This window comes from Prorops nasuta, unplaced genomic scaffold, assembly GCF_024137725.1.
Source record: "Prorops nasuta isolate Cenicafe-Biocafe unplaced genomic scaffold, Cenicafe_Pnas_1.2 PNAS00018, whole genome shotgun sequence".
Classification (NCBI taxonomy): Eukaryota; Metazoa; Arthropoda; class Insecta; order Hymenoptera; family Bethylidae; genus Prorops; species Prorops nasuta.
In genome coordinates this window covers 2452455-2470259 of record NW_027116815.1, presented here as the reverse complement: position 1 = coordinate 2470259, position 17805 = coordinate 2452455, and the positions used below count along the sequence as shown (strand labels likewise).

Sequence of the window (17805 nt, the reverse complement as noted above, 5' to 3'; positions counted from 1 at the left end):
CCTTAGTCCCCCTTCCATGAATCTTCCCCTCATTCGACAGAGGGCTCTGCGTTAATCCTTGACCTTTTCCTTCTCCTTCCTTTCTTCGCGTTTTTTTTCTCTCTCCAGAAGGTAAATCCGCTAAAACTGTACGTGAAACAGCCAACGGTGTTGATGGATGCCACCAGGGCTAATCGTTCAGCTGAGATTTCCGTTTTTCTTACATTTATGTATTATATACGAGTACAGAAAGAGACAGTAGAATTCTAGTTACACGTGGCGAGTGGAGCGAAAGAGAAGAAAAATGATGAAGAGTGAAGAGGAAGAATGAAAGTGTCGTTTGACAGAATTTGGGAGGTTTGGACCTTCTAGAGTTGCGTCCATCGGCCGACAGGTTGGTGGTTGGTTGGTTGGTTGGTAGGTAGGAAGGAAGGAAGCACAAGGAAAGAAGATAGGTAGGTGGGTAGATAGGTAGGTAGGTAGGTAGGTAGGCTGGTTGGCTGGATGGATGGTGGGTAGGTATATATACCGTTGATGGACCAGAGCTAATCTAAAAATCGCCGGAACTTCACAATTATAGTAATTTACCAGCCGACAACAAGCTGTACACACAAGCTTGCTCGTAATGGCATTAACGGCACGCTCTTCTGCTGCTGCCGTGTACCCCCCCCCCCCCCCCCCCCCCCAAGGAGTCTCTTTGTGAGCCAAAACACAAATTTCGAATCGCTCTGTCGTCTTCGATGCTATTCCACCTCTTTGATGTCATCTCGTTCCAACTTGAAAATCTAACGCTGCTTTGCCTCTGGAAGAAGCGTAAGACTATCCTTCTATACCTGATTCTTTTGTTTCTTGCTGAAACAATACTTTTTATTTGCCTCGATTTCACTCTTCGACATAATTCTCCATGGTATTTCATATACGCGAATGACTCTGTTTTCAAAGTATTTTCTTGTTTTGATTATTTTGGGAATTAATCATCTTGCAGTTACTAAAACGCTATTCATGAAAATTTTGTTTAACAGTTCAGCTACCGCGATTACTCATTTCCGAGCTCATTTCTAATCATATAATTTTAAATCCTTAAGTGTATCGAAAGAAACGTTCATGATTTCTTTCACTCTTGCCAGCTATTTAACAATAAAGGAGTAAAATTGTGTGGACAGAATTATTTTATTTCGCAGAGCTCAAAGCTTCGTGTATACAATGTTATTCTCGTTGTGTATTCGTTGAATTCTTTTTTCGGAATCGAGGAACAACATTGGATAAGGGGCCTCAACGTAAACTCTTCATAGAAAACTAGATTTACCACGCCACTAAAGAAAATATCGATGTATCGGATTTCCAGATGTTTACCGTTCGTCCACAGTTTTCGTGCTAAAGCAAAAAGTACGCACCCCAATTATACGCTTGTAAACACACTCATCTCGAGGTTTCATTGTGAGAGACTCCTCGCTTGTGTCTATGTAGGAGTGCTGTACGAGGTATTATTCCAGGTTTAGCTAGAAACTCAAAACATTTTGGGAAAGAAATGGGGAGCAGCGCAAAGAATAACAATAACTTGTACCTTCCGTGACCACCTACGTAGCTTTAAAATATATTATTTTAAAATGATTTAAAAACCCTTTTGCAAATGGCGTGAATATTTTATTATTGAGAGAAAATGACTATACTCCTCCGCAGAGAGGAAAGATCGAAATAGTTTGGGAATAAAACGAAGGATGGTGTTGTGCAGGTGGTGGAAAGTCAGAGGAGGAGGGGAGGAGAGGAGATTGAGTCTCTCGCGAACGACCAGACGAAAGCTGGCAATAAACTTTGGTCCGAGGAGTGTGATGCACATGTGCCGTTCGGGATATGTGCATCAGTGATCGCGTTACAACGGATACTTTTAAATTGCTCGACGCGTTGACTATTTGGACTTTCCGAATCACAGGATTCTTTTAAGCAGAATCTTGAAGGGAAAACATTAAAAATAGCAACAGAGCCTCGTTCAGTCCAGAGATGAGCAGCTCGTAGGAAACATTTATCTTTCGGGATAACCGTGCGATTATCGCAGTTTACTGACATTACGTTTATTTATGAAGACGTTTAACTGACAATCTAATAATTTTCAGCGACGAGAATCGCGTTGATGCGCATAGCTCGCTTATACGTTCTTTCGAGTCTTAATAACTAAGCGTCATCGCTCCTACTTGGCAAAGGTCAATGGTCCCTCTCGTTACGCGACGATCGAGATCGAGGAACTTGGACTGGAAGAATTAACTCTTTCATGGCCGCGCAGCAGCCACGTCTCCTACATTGCATAATCACTCGTGTAATTTTTTACCCCTCTAAATGTTCATTTTACGCGTTTATATCCTATATATCTTAACGTCCAATGCTCATTTCCGGTAAAAAGTTTTCAACCTAAGAATTGCTCGTACGATTTTCCAAAATTTCTACGGATTGATCGAAGGGTTGAATTTTGTTTAATGTATTTTTTGTACGTAGCTCGATGATTTAATTTTCTAACTTGAATTTGAATTTTTGATTTACAGGAAAGGTGGATCCCACGCCACATACTTCATCATTCAACATGGGCTACCTCGTATCGCCATATCCATATCCGAATGGGGCTGGTGGACCTATTCCTGTATCCATGGTGAGTCTTAGAATTTTAATTCTCGATACCAAAGAGCTAAAATTTTAGAATATTGTCAATTATTTTATTTAAAATTGCTAGCAGCGTGATTTTCAATTTGACATATCTGGGGAGTCATGAAGACATTTTTCTTCTATATTACACATTGCTTCGAATCGTACCAAACCTGCACTTTATCGCATTACGCGTACATCAGCCAAGTTTTCAACGTCTGTTGAATGTTACAACGCGAAGTAAATTCCAAATAAGAATAAAAACATCAGAATCGTATATTTTTGCAGTGTCGATCATAATTACAGTGGTTTGGAAGTAAAAGGATGGAACGAAATTAAAGCATTGACATTTGTCGATTCAACGGGGAAAATTCGTGAAAACAAAGGTAGAAACACATGTGGAAAAAATTTGAATTTCAGGGAGAAAAAAAATGAAGAGAGAGAGAGAGAGAGAGAGAGCTCTCGCGCGGTGGGATGAATGAAATTTGCCGATTCATGCCGTGACTATGCGGAATTGTTGCACCGGATCGATTCGCGCGGCTGTATTTGAACAGGCTGTTAATTTGACTGCGGTGAAGCATGGCGTCGCTAAATAGTGGGCAAAATTTGACCGATTCCGCGTTAAAGAGAGCGTCGAGCTCCTCCGTCTCCTCCCCCCCCCCCCTCCGTCTTCGCAGGTTGCAGAACGGTGACCAAAAAAATCTCTGCGAATCATCGTGTTTATTCGGCTGGAATAACGCACGGTTCATTTTTTACGTAATTAATCAGCGACTCTATCGTCCATCGGAGTTTAAAGACTAGTCGAGGTAATTAATAATGACAGTGTACACCAAATTGTGCCTGTGTTATCCTTCCATCTTTTCATACGCATATTTATCTCCCGGGCATTTGATGGAATCCTGTCTAGACGAAACCTATCAATCTGACACGATTCTATGAATAATTAATGAAGTAATTAATATTCCGATCAGAGTCATTCGTCTTGTCGATGCTTCTCCGTTGATTAGCTTTCATCGACAGAGGTGCTGGTCAAACAAACGTCTGGAGGATGGCCAATGAAAATACGAGAAATTGGATGAATTTTTGGATTTGATTTTTTTAATTTAGAACGGGGGGGGGGGGATGGAGTGTTGTAGGGTTTGGGAATTTTTGCGAATGCTTCTGACCTTATTCCTTTTCGGTGAAATGATAAAAAACGATAATATGGTCAAGTACGAGGAGCCGAAGAGCTGATGCAGCAACGTGGTATATATATATATATATATATATATATATATATAGCCTTCTCTTCCTCTCCCACCCCCTCGTCGTTTGGTGAGGATCCACCTTATTGGACACTCAGTCTATCCTTCTTATCTCTCTCTCTCCCTCACTTTCCTTCAGACCCCCGCTGGCTTTCTCCTTCCCTCCTTATTCACACACACACACACACACACACACACACAGGTCCCTCGTTTATTGGTCGATTTCTTGCTTCTCTTTCGTTTTTCACTCGCCTTCCTCGGTGGATGCCCTACCGGGCTAGCGCAGCACCATGGATCGCCGGCGTCTCTTGGATTTACCTACCTCGGGCACTCATCCCGTACCATGTCATTATGTCGTTATTTCCGACAACGAGCGTGTCTTGGCGACCCTTCCTGCACGCTTATATGCCTCCTACAGAAACGGGCGCGAAGAAATCTGACTTTTAACCATATTCCCCCCCCGTCGATTCTCCTCCACATCCTCCCCTATATACTCGCGCACTCCGCACTTTCATTCATTTTTCTCCTCTTAACATTAGAAGGGGGGGGGGGGGGGTTCTCCACCCGAGTCAACATCAACGTTCGCCACACTCACACACGTTTGGACCACGACTGCAGAAATTTGTTTACAACTCTGAAAATTGTTCCCCTAGGAATTTCTTACTCACACATCCGTGCAATAATGTTAAATGACTTTTGCTCCGCGTTGGATTATCCTTTTTGATGGTAGGAAGCAAATAATGGTTTTTATTGGTATAGGCAGCGATTAGCAAGGCTTTTAACGATGCTGCGGATGCTCACACGCGTGCGCGCGCGCGCGTTGGTACGATTGGCGATGTATGTACGTCTTGTACGTCTGCCGGGCTTTCCGTGAAATGGCTGGACAGACGTTATCGCAAACACGTGCGGCATTTGTCCGGGGAGTGTCGAGAGAGAATGGAGCTTCGATCACACGGGTCGACTAGGCAGGGACAGCTCTTATACGCCGCGTTTAAAAGTTCGATCATGTTGTCCAGTGGTACGACTGCTAATCCCCCTGGCCATATAAGAGCGCGATTTTTTTTTCTGATTAAAAGCGCACCAAACCTACCTCTATTTCGATTTGCTAAACGACACGCGTTCCCTTAGCTCCTACCCAATGTCATTAGTGGAATACAAATCCAGCGTCGACCAACGCCTTTCAACACAAATGCCAAAGGGTTACTGAGAAACCTGGAATTTCGCGTTAAAACGCACAACCCATTACTTTTACCGAGAATTCCATTTATATACCACTCTTATCTTTGCATTTCTTACACATACTTGGGATGTTTCGCATATAGCTAAATTACTACATATCTTTCTTCCATTATGTACGCGTTTACATTTTTACACTTGCCATAGAGCACTTTGGCTAAAAATCCTCGATTATTCTCCATATTCGCTCCTCTCCAACGAGTTTCGTCGTTCGCTCGGCTCTTCTCCTCTCGCTTCGGATGCGCGCCAATCGCACGATTATGATAAATATATATATATATATATATTCATTTGTAAAAGCGAAAATACTTTATTTGAAAATTAGCGCATCACCCAGTTGTATATATATATATGTATAATTTGATAGCTGGATATTCCTGGCGAAGAAAGTCAGACGCGTTACATTGTCTCTCTAATCAAATAGGGATAATCGATATAAAGTTTCTTGTTTCTTCGGAAGTCGTATAGTAGTAACGCTGATCGGGTCTCGGTGGTGAATTGCAAAACGATACGTCGCTTTTGGTTACAAAGTAAAGCTACGCGAACGAAACTCGTGCAAAGCTGCAGGGGAGGAAATTGTTTGTTTGTCCAAAATGCGTATATATGTATACCTATATACTCTCGACTACCTATACGTTCATTTGGGAATAAGGGGATTATATATATATATATATATATATATTTTATGCTAGGAAGAGGGGGGGGGGGAGTAAAGTAAGGGAGGGACATTGAAAAGTGTTCGGAGTGCAAGGAGGGGGGGGGGGGAGTGGACCATGTGAATCGCGGCGGAGGAGCAGTACAAGATTGAGTTTCTGAAGATTGGGGGGGGGGGGGGGAGGGGGAGGGTGTAAGGGCAGGAGAAGCATCGCGAGAGGGGACAAGGGGAAAAGAAAAGAAAAAAGCATTCGCATACGCTGGCGTCGCTCCACCAATTAAAAAGAACTCGATTCAAGCCGGGGGTTCTTGAAAATAACGGGCGTATCGGAGCGTAGTTTCGCGGGAAAAGGGCGATGAAGAGCGTTGGGAGAAACGGGAGAAGAGAAAAAGGGGAAGTGTGAGGGAGAGAGAGAGAGAGAGTAGGAGAACAAGGGGGTGGGAGACGTGTATGTGCCGTGGTGTAGAGAAACACGAGCGATCTCATGAAAGGGGTAGAGGGCAGGGGATTCACGTGAAATCCAAAACCCTTATATTAAAACACAGCCCAGGCAGGCAGTCAGCCAGCCAGTCGACCAACCAATCGACCGACCGACCAACCAACCAACCAATGGCTTGCTTAATTCAAAACAATATAATAGCCGCAACAACATACGCGTCGTGTTCTTTTATCAAGTTCTTAACCTGTCGTCTTCCTTAACTCTTAAACTACCTGCTTTTCTCCGAATAATCTTTTCTACCAACCCTCCTCGCCCTTTTTCTATCCACGTTTTATTCCCTCCACCATCAATGACATTTTTCTACTTGTACAATCGTCCTTATCCCGTATCATTTATCAAATTCTTTACTACTAATCCTTACCTATTCCTCTCTCCGTTTATTATATTCTACGTGAGACTGCTTATATTGTAAAACGATAAGAATACAAAAGTCTGGGGATAATACAGCCCTTTTCCCCGAAGCCGGGCCTTCGTAATCTATCGCGGTAGAATGTTTGTGGATTTAGGATTTTTGGTGGGAATATTTAAGTCAAGAGCAGTGCTTACGGGATAAAGAGCGATATGTGTGATTATTATATGTTTTTCGGATTTCAAACGCTCGATAGGAATGGTTACTTTTGTACAGATATAGAACGCGTGGTATATATAACACTAGCTTTTGGTTTTATTGTAAACAATTCTACCGCAAATAACCGCGCATTATATATGTTTACTTCTCGCTGTTAACCTACGCAAAGTCTCACCTCCGCACACACCCTTACTGTGCTTCGGTATATAATAATTGTTCTTTGTAATCGATCGCTTCACTGCATGTGTGGTTTACGGTACTAAACAATCCATTTTAAATTTTATACACAGAGTACTGCATCTTTGAACTTTATATTGAAAATTAATTATTGACATTTCTTATAATTGGGCTTAAAAGTACAACATTTTGAAACATACTTGAATATTGAAATTGTTATGCATATGAGTATCTTGCCTATTAAATTTTTTTTTTATTTATATCGAGCAGCAAATCTATAATCATCTTTGATAAAAATTAATTTTTTATATCTTCTATATCTAATATATACAAGCACCGGCTATAATGTTTGTGCCCCACGAAATTCTAGAGTTTTGTTTGCTTAAGAGTGAGAAGAAGAGGAAATTCAATATGAGATTCCAGTGTCAAAATTCATTAACGTTCTAATAGGAGTGGGGGGGGGGGGGGTGATACAGGTGGCGGGAAGAGTTGGTGCGATTCCATCCCGACACATCTAATTCTAGTGAAAAAAAAGGTTGTAGCGACGCTTCGTGGTCTGGCCTAACCGCAACTCTATTGGATCCCGCATTAGCGATGGTGACGAAGCGCTAAATTCCGTTCGAGCAACAACTTTTCCCTTCACGGACCTCAGCATCACCAGCATCGATCGATTTCAATTTCGATTAGGGTTGTGACGATACTCCCTCAATTATTATACACTTGTTTTCGACACAAGAAATCCTTCGTTCTTCGTATTAACATTATTATTAATATTAAAAAATATTTTAAAAAGCGCACGACAGGAGAGATCGAGATATAGACAGGAAGGGTCTGGCAGAGCACTCGTACACGAGTACCTGTTACACTCGAAGATAAAGATTTGGCCGGACGTGGAGGCGCCATTCTAAGTGTTCTCACATTTTTGCTGCCCTATTACAAGCCTCCGAGGATTGTCCTTTTCAGAGGATAATGCTAGCTGGACCGTTAATTCCAAGATGGCCGCGCGATACGTCTTCCATTATCCCTTTTTCCAAGGACGCTTAATTGTACTGTTCCTCTTTGCTCTATGGGAAGGAAAAGATTTGCCATGTTTTACGGACAATACCAACTCATAAATATATAGTATTATTTGAATAGGTTTTGAAGAACAAGTCAAACTGTTATTAAATATTTACATTTTTAATGTCTCCTGTATCTTTTACGTTCAAATCGAGTAATATTTTGTTTCGAGAGAAATTTTATTATACTTAAATAATTTATTTCATTAATCGTTACATTTTATCATTTGGTTCGAACGAATTATATTTATTTTACATAAATTTTATATTACAGATTTTATTGGAAGCAATTTGTTGGAATTTTTACTGTGGCAGGATAAATCCTCCGAGTCTCTCTCTCCGTCTCTGTTTCTCACTTTAGTTACTTATTCGTCTCGGCTACATCTGCCAGACCAAGATTAGACTGCTGATAAAATTTATTTCCTCATTCTCTTGTCTACCCATGGCCCGATGGCCATTTCTTTCAAAAAATCACCATTTATTTGACATAATCGACCATATGGTAGAATTTTAAAAATCCGGAGACGCTATATATAAACACAAGTCTTTTCTACCAACAACTCAATCAAGTATACACGACTTTTATTATTGAAAAATTAAATAACAACAATATACAAGTTTACACTTGAAGTATCATTGTTTTTCTTCGTTAATTATTATGATTTAATTTTACACAGAATATTTTGCAAGTATCATTTCTATTTACTAATCTTTAATGATATAATAAACGAAAAAAGAAGGAAAGGAAATATTTTTCCTACCATCTCTCTTTTCTTTACCCAGAATTAGGGAAAATTCATGTGTGGTCCCGTCGAAGGCTTGGCTACGTCAGTTTTGCTTAACACCTGAGTCGGTTGAAAAAGAGAGTGAGTCTGTGTGGAAGGAGAGCTGAGCGAGAGTAGCGATGGAGGAGGGATGCAGGAAGCCAAAGGGACTAAGCTATCTCGAAAAGGGAATAGACGGCTGGCCGGAATGACGTGGCGGTTTTCAGAGGACAAATGAGCCAGAATAAATACAGGGGTGGGCCGTGAAGATTGAAGAATGCCCAAAACTAACCACCTTGAAAAAGAAATAACTATGCTTCGGCTGCTGTTGCTGTTAGGGCGAAGCCTCTAAGAAACTTCTGCGAAAGGGACACACACTTTGACTATATATTCCTCCTTCTCCTCTAGCTGCAAACAACAACGCCCTTCTTATGCGAACAGGTCGCCGAGCTTTTCGAGCTAACACATTTTTTCCAGAATCGCTCAAAAACTCACTGACCGTGAAATACCTTGTCTTGTTTGCCTTACATAGCACTTCCGTCGCGTTAGATACAGTTGAGCAAATATCAACAAATTACCCGGAAGAGTCCCAAAATTCGTTTAGTTTCAAGAACGCGCGCGTTTTAACCTCTCTCTCTCTCTCTCTCTCTCTCTCTCTCTCTCTCTCTCTCATAGTCCCCTAATGCAAACCGACTACTGGTCAGATTTATCTTCAAATATATACCTTACATCAATTACCATTATTTTCTACTTGACAAAGCGACACAATCCTTTATGATTGATCCAAAGAATTAAAGACAATAAAAACAGTTTACATTGTAAAAACATATTAGTAGACGAATTGTGATGGATCAGTGTAGCAACTTTAAAGGGGTCATAAAGGTTGGGGGTGAAAATTAAAGAAGGTCCAGAACGAATCGCAGAGTGAAAACTATAGTCGACACTCTTTTACGGGCTTCCGTCAAAATTCGAGTGCAAAGGTGCTGTGCGGAGCAAATGGAGGATAATATGGCGTCTAGGTATATATTCTCGCTTCGAAAATGGAGCGTCGAGAGTTGAAGAGACAGAGAGAGAGAGAGAGAGAGAGAGAGAGAGGGAGAGAGAGAGGGAGAGAGGGGGGGGGGGGTACGCTCGGAAGAATCGCTGGCCGCGTCGTCGAACCGCGGTTAACGCCTAGATAGAGATTCAAGATCAGACTCGAGACAGGATCGAGGCGGTGCTCGGAAGAGGGAAGGAGGCTGCGAAGCTGGTTTGCACGGATGATATGGCTGTTCCCGAGGGACAAACGAGCCAAAATAAATACCGTGGAGGATCATAAATATCGCGTCAAGTCCTGAGCCAACAACCTTGAGTGCCGAGAGGAGGGGGGCAGACAAAGGACGTAACATGGTTGTTTAGGGAATAATTAATTTATTGACTCGATCCCCGATCTCGCATTTCCTGCCTAGGGATTAATATTATGGAACTCGTTCCGCCAACCCGTCTCATACACCCCCCCCCCCCGTGCCCTCCTCCATCACTAGTTTTTATTTTGTTGCTTTTTTCCCCTCTTTTCTCGCCCTTCATTTACATTTAATTGGCAAATCAATCTAGTCACGGAATATTTATAAGGTCCACCGTATAATACGTTTTTAATTCCTACCTTTGCCTTTTACGCTACTATATTATATATATGTATATGTATATATTGTTTTCTTTTTCAAGTCTACCGATCTCGACCGTTATTCTTTTTCTTCGTGAAATCGTGTTATACACCTGTCGGTTTTCCCCGATCGTGAATTAGTACGGTGCGAATCGTCGATCAAAAATTAGTAGCGGGCGCGCGCGTCTCTCAATTTATTATTGACAAACGAACTATTACGAGTCCCAATTTAGGTCTACTCGTTCCGCCTGTTCTCGAGGTCGACTGGTTCCGTACGATATATATATATATATTGCCCCGTCGCTGCTACTTCCCTTCGGCTCCCCCTTCCTCTCTCGCACTCTTTGCGACTTTGCTGCGAACCCAGCGCTGCTCTGCTACGTCCGATTTATGTTCGAGCCGAGACGACGCCTTAGAATATCAACCCAGTGTCACGTGACCATCCAGAAGTCCAACAAATTCAAATCAATTGTAAAACCGTTTTATTTCAATAATTTTTATCAACCAATCGGTTCTACATTCCCTTATCTATAAAATCGACGCTTATTCACAGAAATTCCAAAATATTCTTCTATATATAGGTATACACCAACAAGTCACTAGAAAAGAGGTAAGTGCGTGGAAAAATGTGGTAAAAGCTGCGAAGGAGAACAAATAAGCTACCGTTGGAACAACCTCGATAACACACACACACACATATATATATAACAAGGAGGGAAGCTGCGAATCGAAGGAATTCGGTTTACGTGGAAAAATGCTGCAGTTGTTATATATAAGCAGCTTTGCACGAGGCGCGAGGCTGAGACGCGTCTTGTCTGTTTTACTCCTGGTACGGATGATTGTTGGCGGCGCGTGGGCAGCCAGACGATTATCGCTACTGGAGAAGGGCACGCAGCGTCTCGCCAATCTTCGAATCTAGGACATGATCCGTACTACTCGTAATTTACATTCCTAAACTCTGGCGTCTATATACGTCACTCGCTTATCGTTCTCTTTTTTACTCACACGGAGAGACGAATTTATACTTATTCACCGATCGGCGGATATATATATATATATATATAGAAAAAAACGTTAGCCATTCTTGCACAATTATCTGTTCGAAGCTTATACTAGCTGGCATATGGTAGAGCACCGATAACGCGTAGTATTTGCGAGGTTTACGGCAGAGCGATACATATATCACTGTTGGAAGCCTGTCCCTCAGTCGCTACTGTCGATGGAGAATACGTGGGATAGGTTCTCCTGCCTGCGACTCTCAGCACTGGTGGCTTTTAATTAGATTTATTCGAATACTTGCTTCGGTTAGACATGCCTCTCTCTATGAATACATCTAATAGTATCGTCCGCGGATCGATCGCTACTGTCTTATTGCGGCACGCTTTTATCATCAAATGGGTCACGTTTCTTAAGTACGAGCGAGCGCGCGAGACTCGCAGTCACGCGAGATGACAGCCACTCAGTCAGTCATTTGGACATGAGATAATCCTTGATTCGCTCGAGACTCCCATTAATTACCTCGCTTTTATCTCGCACTTGCTTTATTTTCAATTACGTATGCGACGATCGCTCGGACTAATTGAAAGAAACCTTGCGATTTCCTCCTATCGCAATTAGACACATTTTTCGCACACTTATCTAATTGAAAAAGTCGCACGACTCGTGCTGATTCCGCGGTACCTTGCATCCGACCGCGTTTTGGTATCGGGTCTTGTAACTGTTTCGAGAACGAGATATGACGTACGTATATATATATATATATATATATATATATATGCATTATGGATGGTAATGGTACTTTCGAAGATTTAATTTTTTAATTTGCGATTTTTCGCGAATGTGTTGGAAGAATTAAAAAAAAAATAATTCTCGACGCGAATATAGATATTGGAGGGTTTTTTACTTGAAAATAATTTGGAAAGATTGTTTAGACGAGGATGGTGAGCTTTCAAGGGATAAGAATGAAATAAAGAAATTTAAAAGCTGGATGATCATTTTACTTGACGGATCCTCTCAGCCCTTTAATCGAAGTACAAAACCGATTTTACCCCGCCCTTTTCCACTTCTCTTACCACTTACCATTTACCGCGGCTATTTTAAGCTCCGCGGCACAGGAAGTTTATAGCTCGTACGGTTTCAGGCTTAAAGAGGCGGGACTGTCCCTCCTCTCCCTGTCAAATGCTCCAGCGAGACGATCCTCAAATAGAAAACATATCCGTTATCCGTCATCGTTTCTTAATTATACGTCGTCCTGATTTCTTCTGATTAGCTTCGGTTCGAATGACAAAACAGTCTACGAGGGCCTGCAAATTAACCAAATATCTTTTTTCCTCTTTAAATTTATTTTTTCTTTATTATCAAATATGGAACTTACACTGGATCCTTTTCTTCTCTATTTTTTATTTAGATGTAGACAAGAGGATTTAAACCTGTCGGGAAAAAATCTGAAAAGCGGCAAAATAATGGATGTTGTAGTTTATTATTTTTACTCGCATTTTATAGTTGACATTAAAATAAATGAAAGTTAATTAAATTTTTCTTCGCCCTTGGTAAGATCCGTGATTCCCGGTAGTCAACAATGTTGTCGTTTTATGAGATTTCGTCATGGCTCGTCAGAATCTCGTGGAAGAGGTCCGTAGACAGAGAGGAATCTTGGAGAGATCGCGTTCGGTTTCCAGAAATCGTAAAGTCCGGTTTTTACAGGGGGATGAAGAACTGCCTTTGAACCGATTGCAGTTTCCTCGGTAAAGACGGAACGAGGTGAGATCTTAAGACGAACGCTTTGTAATATTTTCAACTTCAATTTTAAACCGACACTTTTTCACCGCGAAAATACAACTTCTGGATGAAAAAAGTTGATGATCTCGAAAATTGAAGCAGGACAAGACAAACAGACTTCTTCTTTTACACGCGGAAGTAAAATAGGACCATGCAAAAAGCGTTTTTTTCATCTTCTAATATTTTCTCGTTCCATCGTGTAATTTCTTGCAGCCTGTTGACCACATTGATAATACTAATGAAAATCATTAAAATAAAGAATGTGTGTCTTCAAGGTGTTTGCATCGCTACAGTAGATATGTTTATGTGCGTGAGTGTCGAGTCGCAGAGTTTTTCTACGAAAGCGTTGAAAGGAAAATTATATAATAGCATTAAATTGTACTCTTATCATAAATCAAAAAAATCTCCAGACTCTGCATGTTTCTCGTTCAACGTTCCATTATCGCCGCAGTGTGTGTCCACTGTCGTCGTTGAACATAATATATTTGTGGCTAAAATAAAAGGTGCACCGTAATAAGTGGAAACTCTGTTGAACTTGGTGATATTCGTTGACTCTAGCAAATTGCAGATGACCCCAGGGATTTGCACGAAATTACTCGAGCATCCAGCGATGCTAGACGAGTCAATTTTGTAATTAAAATATTCTGTCCATTAACTCAAAACAGTTATAAAGAGCGATAAAACTGGCAAGCTCCTCATTCCCCCTTTTTACTGCTAATAATCGTCAAAGTATAAGAGCATGAAGAATTTCAAATTGTTCGCTTCAAATTTGAATGACGTTGCTCCTTCTCTTCTTGCGCAAAGTTTTTCGATTTATCCGTGTCTGCATCTCGCTTTGTGAATTTCTCGCAGTTTTCAAAACTCTTGTTGTTGGAATCGCGAGGAGCCGAAGAGAGATGCGACATAAATTAGCAATTTGGTAGGTTCGTGGCAGTCGTTGGGCGAATGGGATCGTTGGGCGTCGACGGGACCACGTCTACTCGCGTGATGGGCAGAAGAAGACTGGTGAAAAATACTGCGTAACCGTCAACTGTATATTACAAGACTGTTATGATGGGAAAGGTACGCTTGTACCTTCATTGACTGTTATTTGTACATATTAAAACGTGTGTGTTGTACTCTCAAATCGATAGCCTTTGTATACTTTAATGAATTGCTTTATCATTATTTATCCGCTTCTTAAACGAATTTATTCTCCAATTGATAAAAAGTCATCGAATGATGGAAATGATACGTATATCGTACGTCGTTGTGCGAGGATATTATGTTACCTTTGGAATGTGTGTATATATATAGCTGGAGAAATCTGGCGATTAAACCGTGCGCTGTGTGCAGATTGCTTAGAAATATAAATTGCGTGGGTTGGTAAAATGTGGATTGGAGTAAAAGGCGCGTAAAAAGAAAAGTAGTGAGAAAGTGTATCATCCCGATGTAGTAAACGATGAGAGGGGCGTGCCAGTTACGGTAATAACTGGTAGGGCGCGCTATTATGAGCGACTGGTGAAAAAACGTGACGTCACGCTAGGCCACTCCTTTGCTTTGTGAAAAAAGGAGGAATGGAAAAACTCAATTGTATCGTCCTTCTTATTGTTTACCACAATTGGCCACTGACCTTGCTCGTTCATCGTTCTATGCCATTCTTCCCACTTGCTCCTTTCTTTTGTACTATTTACTTACCGATGTTTTCCGCCACTTGGTTATGCTTCTTGCGTTTTACCCTGTTTTATCCGCAATATCTTCTTTGCCCGACAGCCAACTCTGAATATCTTTTCTCAATCAGCGGACGAAACGCTCAAAAATCTATAGTACAAATGGCGTGCCGAGCGAAGAACCAGCTACGAATCGTTAAAATAATAATGGCAATTGGATAATATTGTTTAAATATTGTTCAATGCTCAAATAATAGTGCAAAGAAACGCGCATTCTTTGAAACTTTTAATTTTAAATAAAAGGTGAAAGGATATGGAGAGGAGAGAGCGCTTTGCATTTTAATTTATGTCGAGCTTGTAGTAAAGTGGAGGGCTATAAACCTTTCTAATAGTAGGCTTTGCTAGAATTGCTTGGTCGTTTTTTTGAGCCACGTGTGCCATTTATGGAAGAACGTAGCGAGAGGATATAAGGTACATGCATGAAAGACTTAATAAGGTTCAAATCGATATTGATATGAATTTCTTTCTCTGCCTCTCATTTATTCTGCATTATTTCTCATACTTTCGTCGAAAATATAATTGGCAAGCTAGACCTTGATACAAATGTTCAGAGTTAGAATATACATATATATATATATGGGTGCTGGAAACAATCAGTCGACTTTTCTTTATAGATGACGTCGCAAACGAATAATAGTCATGTATGGAGCAAAAAGCTGACAATTAACTCGACTTTAATTAATAACCATCGTCCTCGCCAGGTCCAAGGGAACCGACGACCAAACGCACATTTCGAGGGGTTGTCTCGTGGTTGCGTGTCTCAAAACCTGCACTTTGTCTTCTGCCTACCAAGTACTCCAGTCACGTGAACATCTAATAAAATCTTATAACGCTACACCGATCTTTCTGAAAAGTTTCACCCAAATGTAATAGCTCCTGTTTTCATCACTCTCAAAATACAATTTTTTTCTCTTTTCAGCATCACAAATTCCCTAGTATCTTTATATGTATGTGGTTAAAATCAAATACACTCGTGGTACTCAATACTTACATTACGATCAAGGTGCTAAAATGTAGAGACTAAAAAGTTTCGAATGTGCGAGATTTATCGGTATTTATAGCAACAGGAATCGAGCAATATTAGTGTTGGTTAAAGGGAAGTGGGCCAATGTCCAGGCTGGCTCGCAAACCGAATACCAGAGATACGTACGTATTAAGCTAATGCGAGCTGGTAAAAATTCATGCGTAGCTCACGTTTAGCTCGTTGTAGTAACTCACATAGGCAGAAATATGGGCGATATAGCTAACCATTAGCTCGGAGAGCACCGGGCTTGAACGTAGCAGAGAAGGAACCATTGGAGAAACACCGGAAGAGAGAGAGAGAGAGAGAGAGAGATAAAGGGAAAAGAAAAATTAAAGAGTCAGAAGCTTTTTAAACGCAGATAATAGCAAGTGAGTGGCCATTAAGGGCGAATCGCGAGTAACCAAGGCTCGCAAAACTTTGCACCTGCCTCATCTTCAACATAGTTTTGTTTGCTATGATATATTATCCTTTAGAAATGATATTTTCGGAATCTCAACCGTACCTCTCGAAAATATCATGGAAAATTGTTGTCTTTTATTTTGCTCTTCTCATATCGAGCTCATTCCATCTCTCTCCCTCCAACGTATATACACACATTGTATTCTATAGTTATCGTTGAAAACTCTTTTTCACCTCGTGCGGTTTCATTCATCGCAGGCAACGATATTATTGCGGTGTCCCTTACAGCTTATACGCCAGTTAAAACTTTGTTAATTACTGTGGTTATACCAATGCAGGTAACTCTTACACAATTAATGTTACTACGTTGCATCAGCTAGCTTAGATTTATGCCAGTCTTAAACATTAATTACACGCTTTATTTGAACAGAGAAAAAGCTATTTTTATTAAGCCGCGAAGAAAAGTTAGGTTTAATAATAGCGATCGAATGAGTCTTACGTAACCAAAGTGCGATATATATATATATATAGGCTCAAAGGAGTTAATTGGATTTTCCATAGTTCTCTCAGCCCTTACCAGAATACTCGCCACTGTTCTTTTTCCATAGCGTTTAGAATTTTTGCTTGAAATCCGTGTCGTTGACATAGGCGAGTCGGCCGACTTGTCAGAAGACAACGCTATCATTGTTATCAGTGGTGAGCGCGACGTCGAACATCACCCACTGCCTGAAATCGCATCTCGGCAAGACCGTTAAGCCGACTGTAAGTCACAAGCTGCAACAGTCCCTTCTTTGTCAATTATCCGACCATTTTTACCAATTCCAGTCTAATCCAAATTTTTCGACCACCCTTGTATATGTATATATATAGAGGGGAGGGAGGGGGGGATCTTCCTGTATCCCATTTTACAAGATTCGACATTCTTCGCTCGGTCGATCGATCCCTCGTTTAACGATACGTGACAAAGTTTATCTTTCGTCACGGATCAATTTGCACTGTGTGCAAAATAATCGTGCAACGTTCATTCAAATCTTTGAAACAAATTAATCGTGTATATTACAATATATATATATATATATACACTCGACAGTTATTCGCAGCAGCGCTGGCGATGCGAACTGATGGAGTAAACTAATTTCCACGAAATTCTGTTCGTTCTAGTTTGTTAGATTATTATTTTGGGTTAAAGTGAGTTGAGTCGATGTTATACCGCCATGTGTCTGTTTACTCGTAATAAGAAGTGCGTGTGTTGTATACTCGCTGCATAAATATATATATATATATATAGTTATGTTGAGTTTCACGACGTAGCTTTATCATTATCAGATGTGACTAATGCACCGTTTAACGCAACCTCGCGTTAGTTATTATTATAGCCCTTGGCAACCAAGCCCTTTTCCTCTCGTTCGACGCCCCCCCCCCCTCTTTTCTGGCTTCTTCCT

The 17805-nt window shown here is 40.9% G+C and overlaps 1 protein-coding gene across 5 annotated transcripts in view; it reads left to right on the top strand.

Moving 5' to 3' along the window:
- The window catches only part of pan (pangolin), a 143809-nt gene that overhangs the window by 16105 nt on the left and 109899 nt on the right, over window positions 1-17805 (top strand). For all 5 annotated transcript variants that reach the window (XM_066738504.1, XM_066738503.1, XM_066738502.1 and 2 more), the window contains exon 3: window positions 2514-2617. In XM_066738504.1, coding sequence (XP_066594601.1) covers window positions 2514-2617 — 104 coding nt within the window. The remainder of the gene's footprint in view (window positions 1-2513; window positions 2618-17805) is intronic.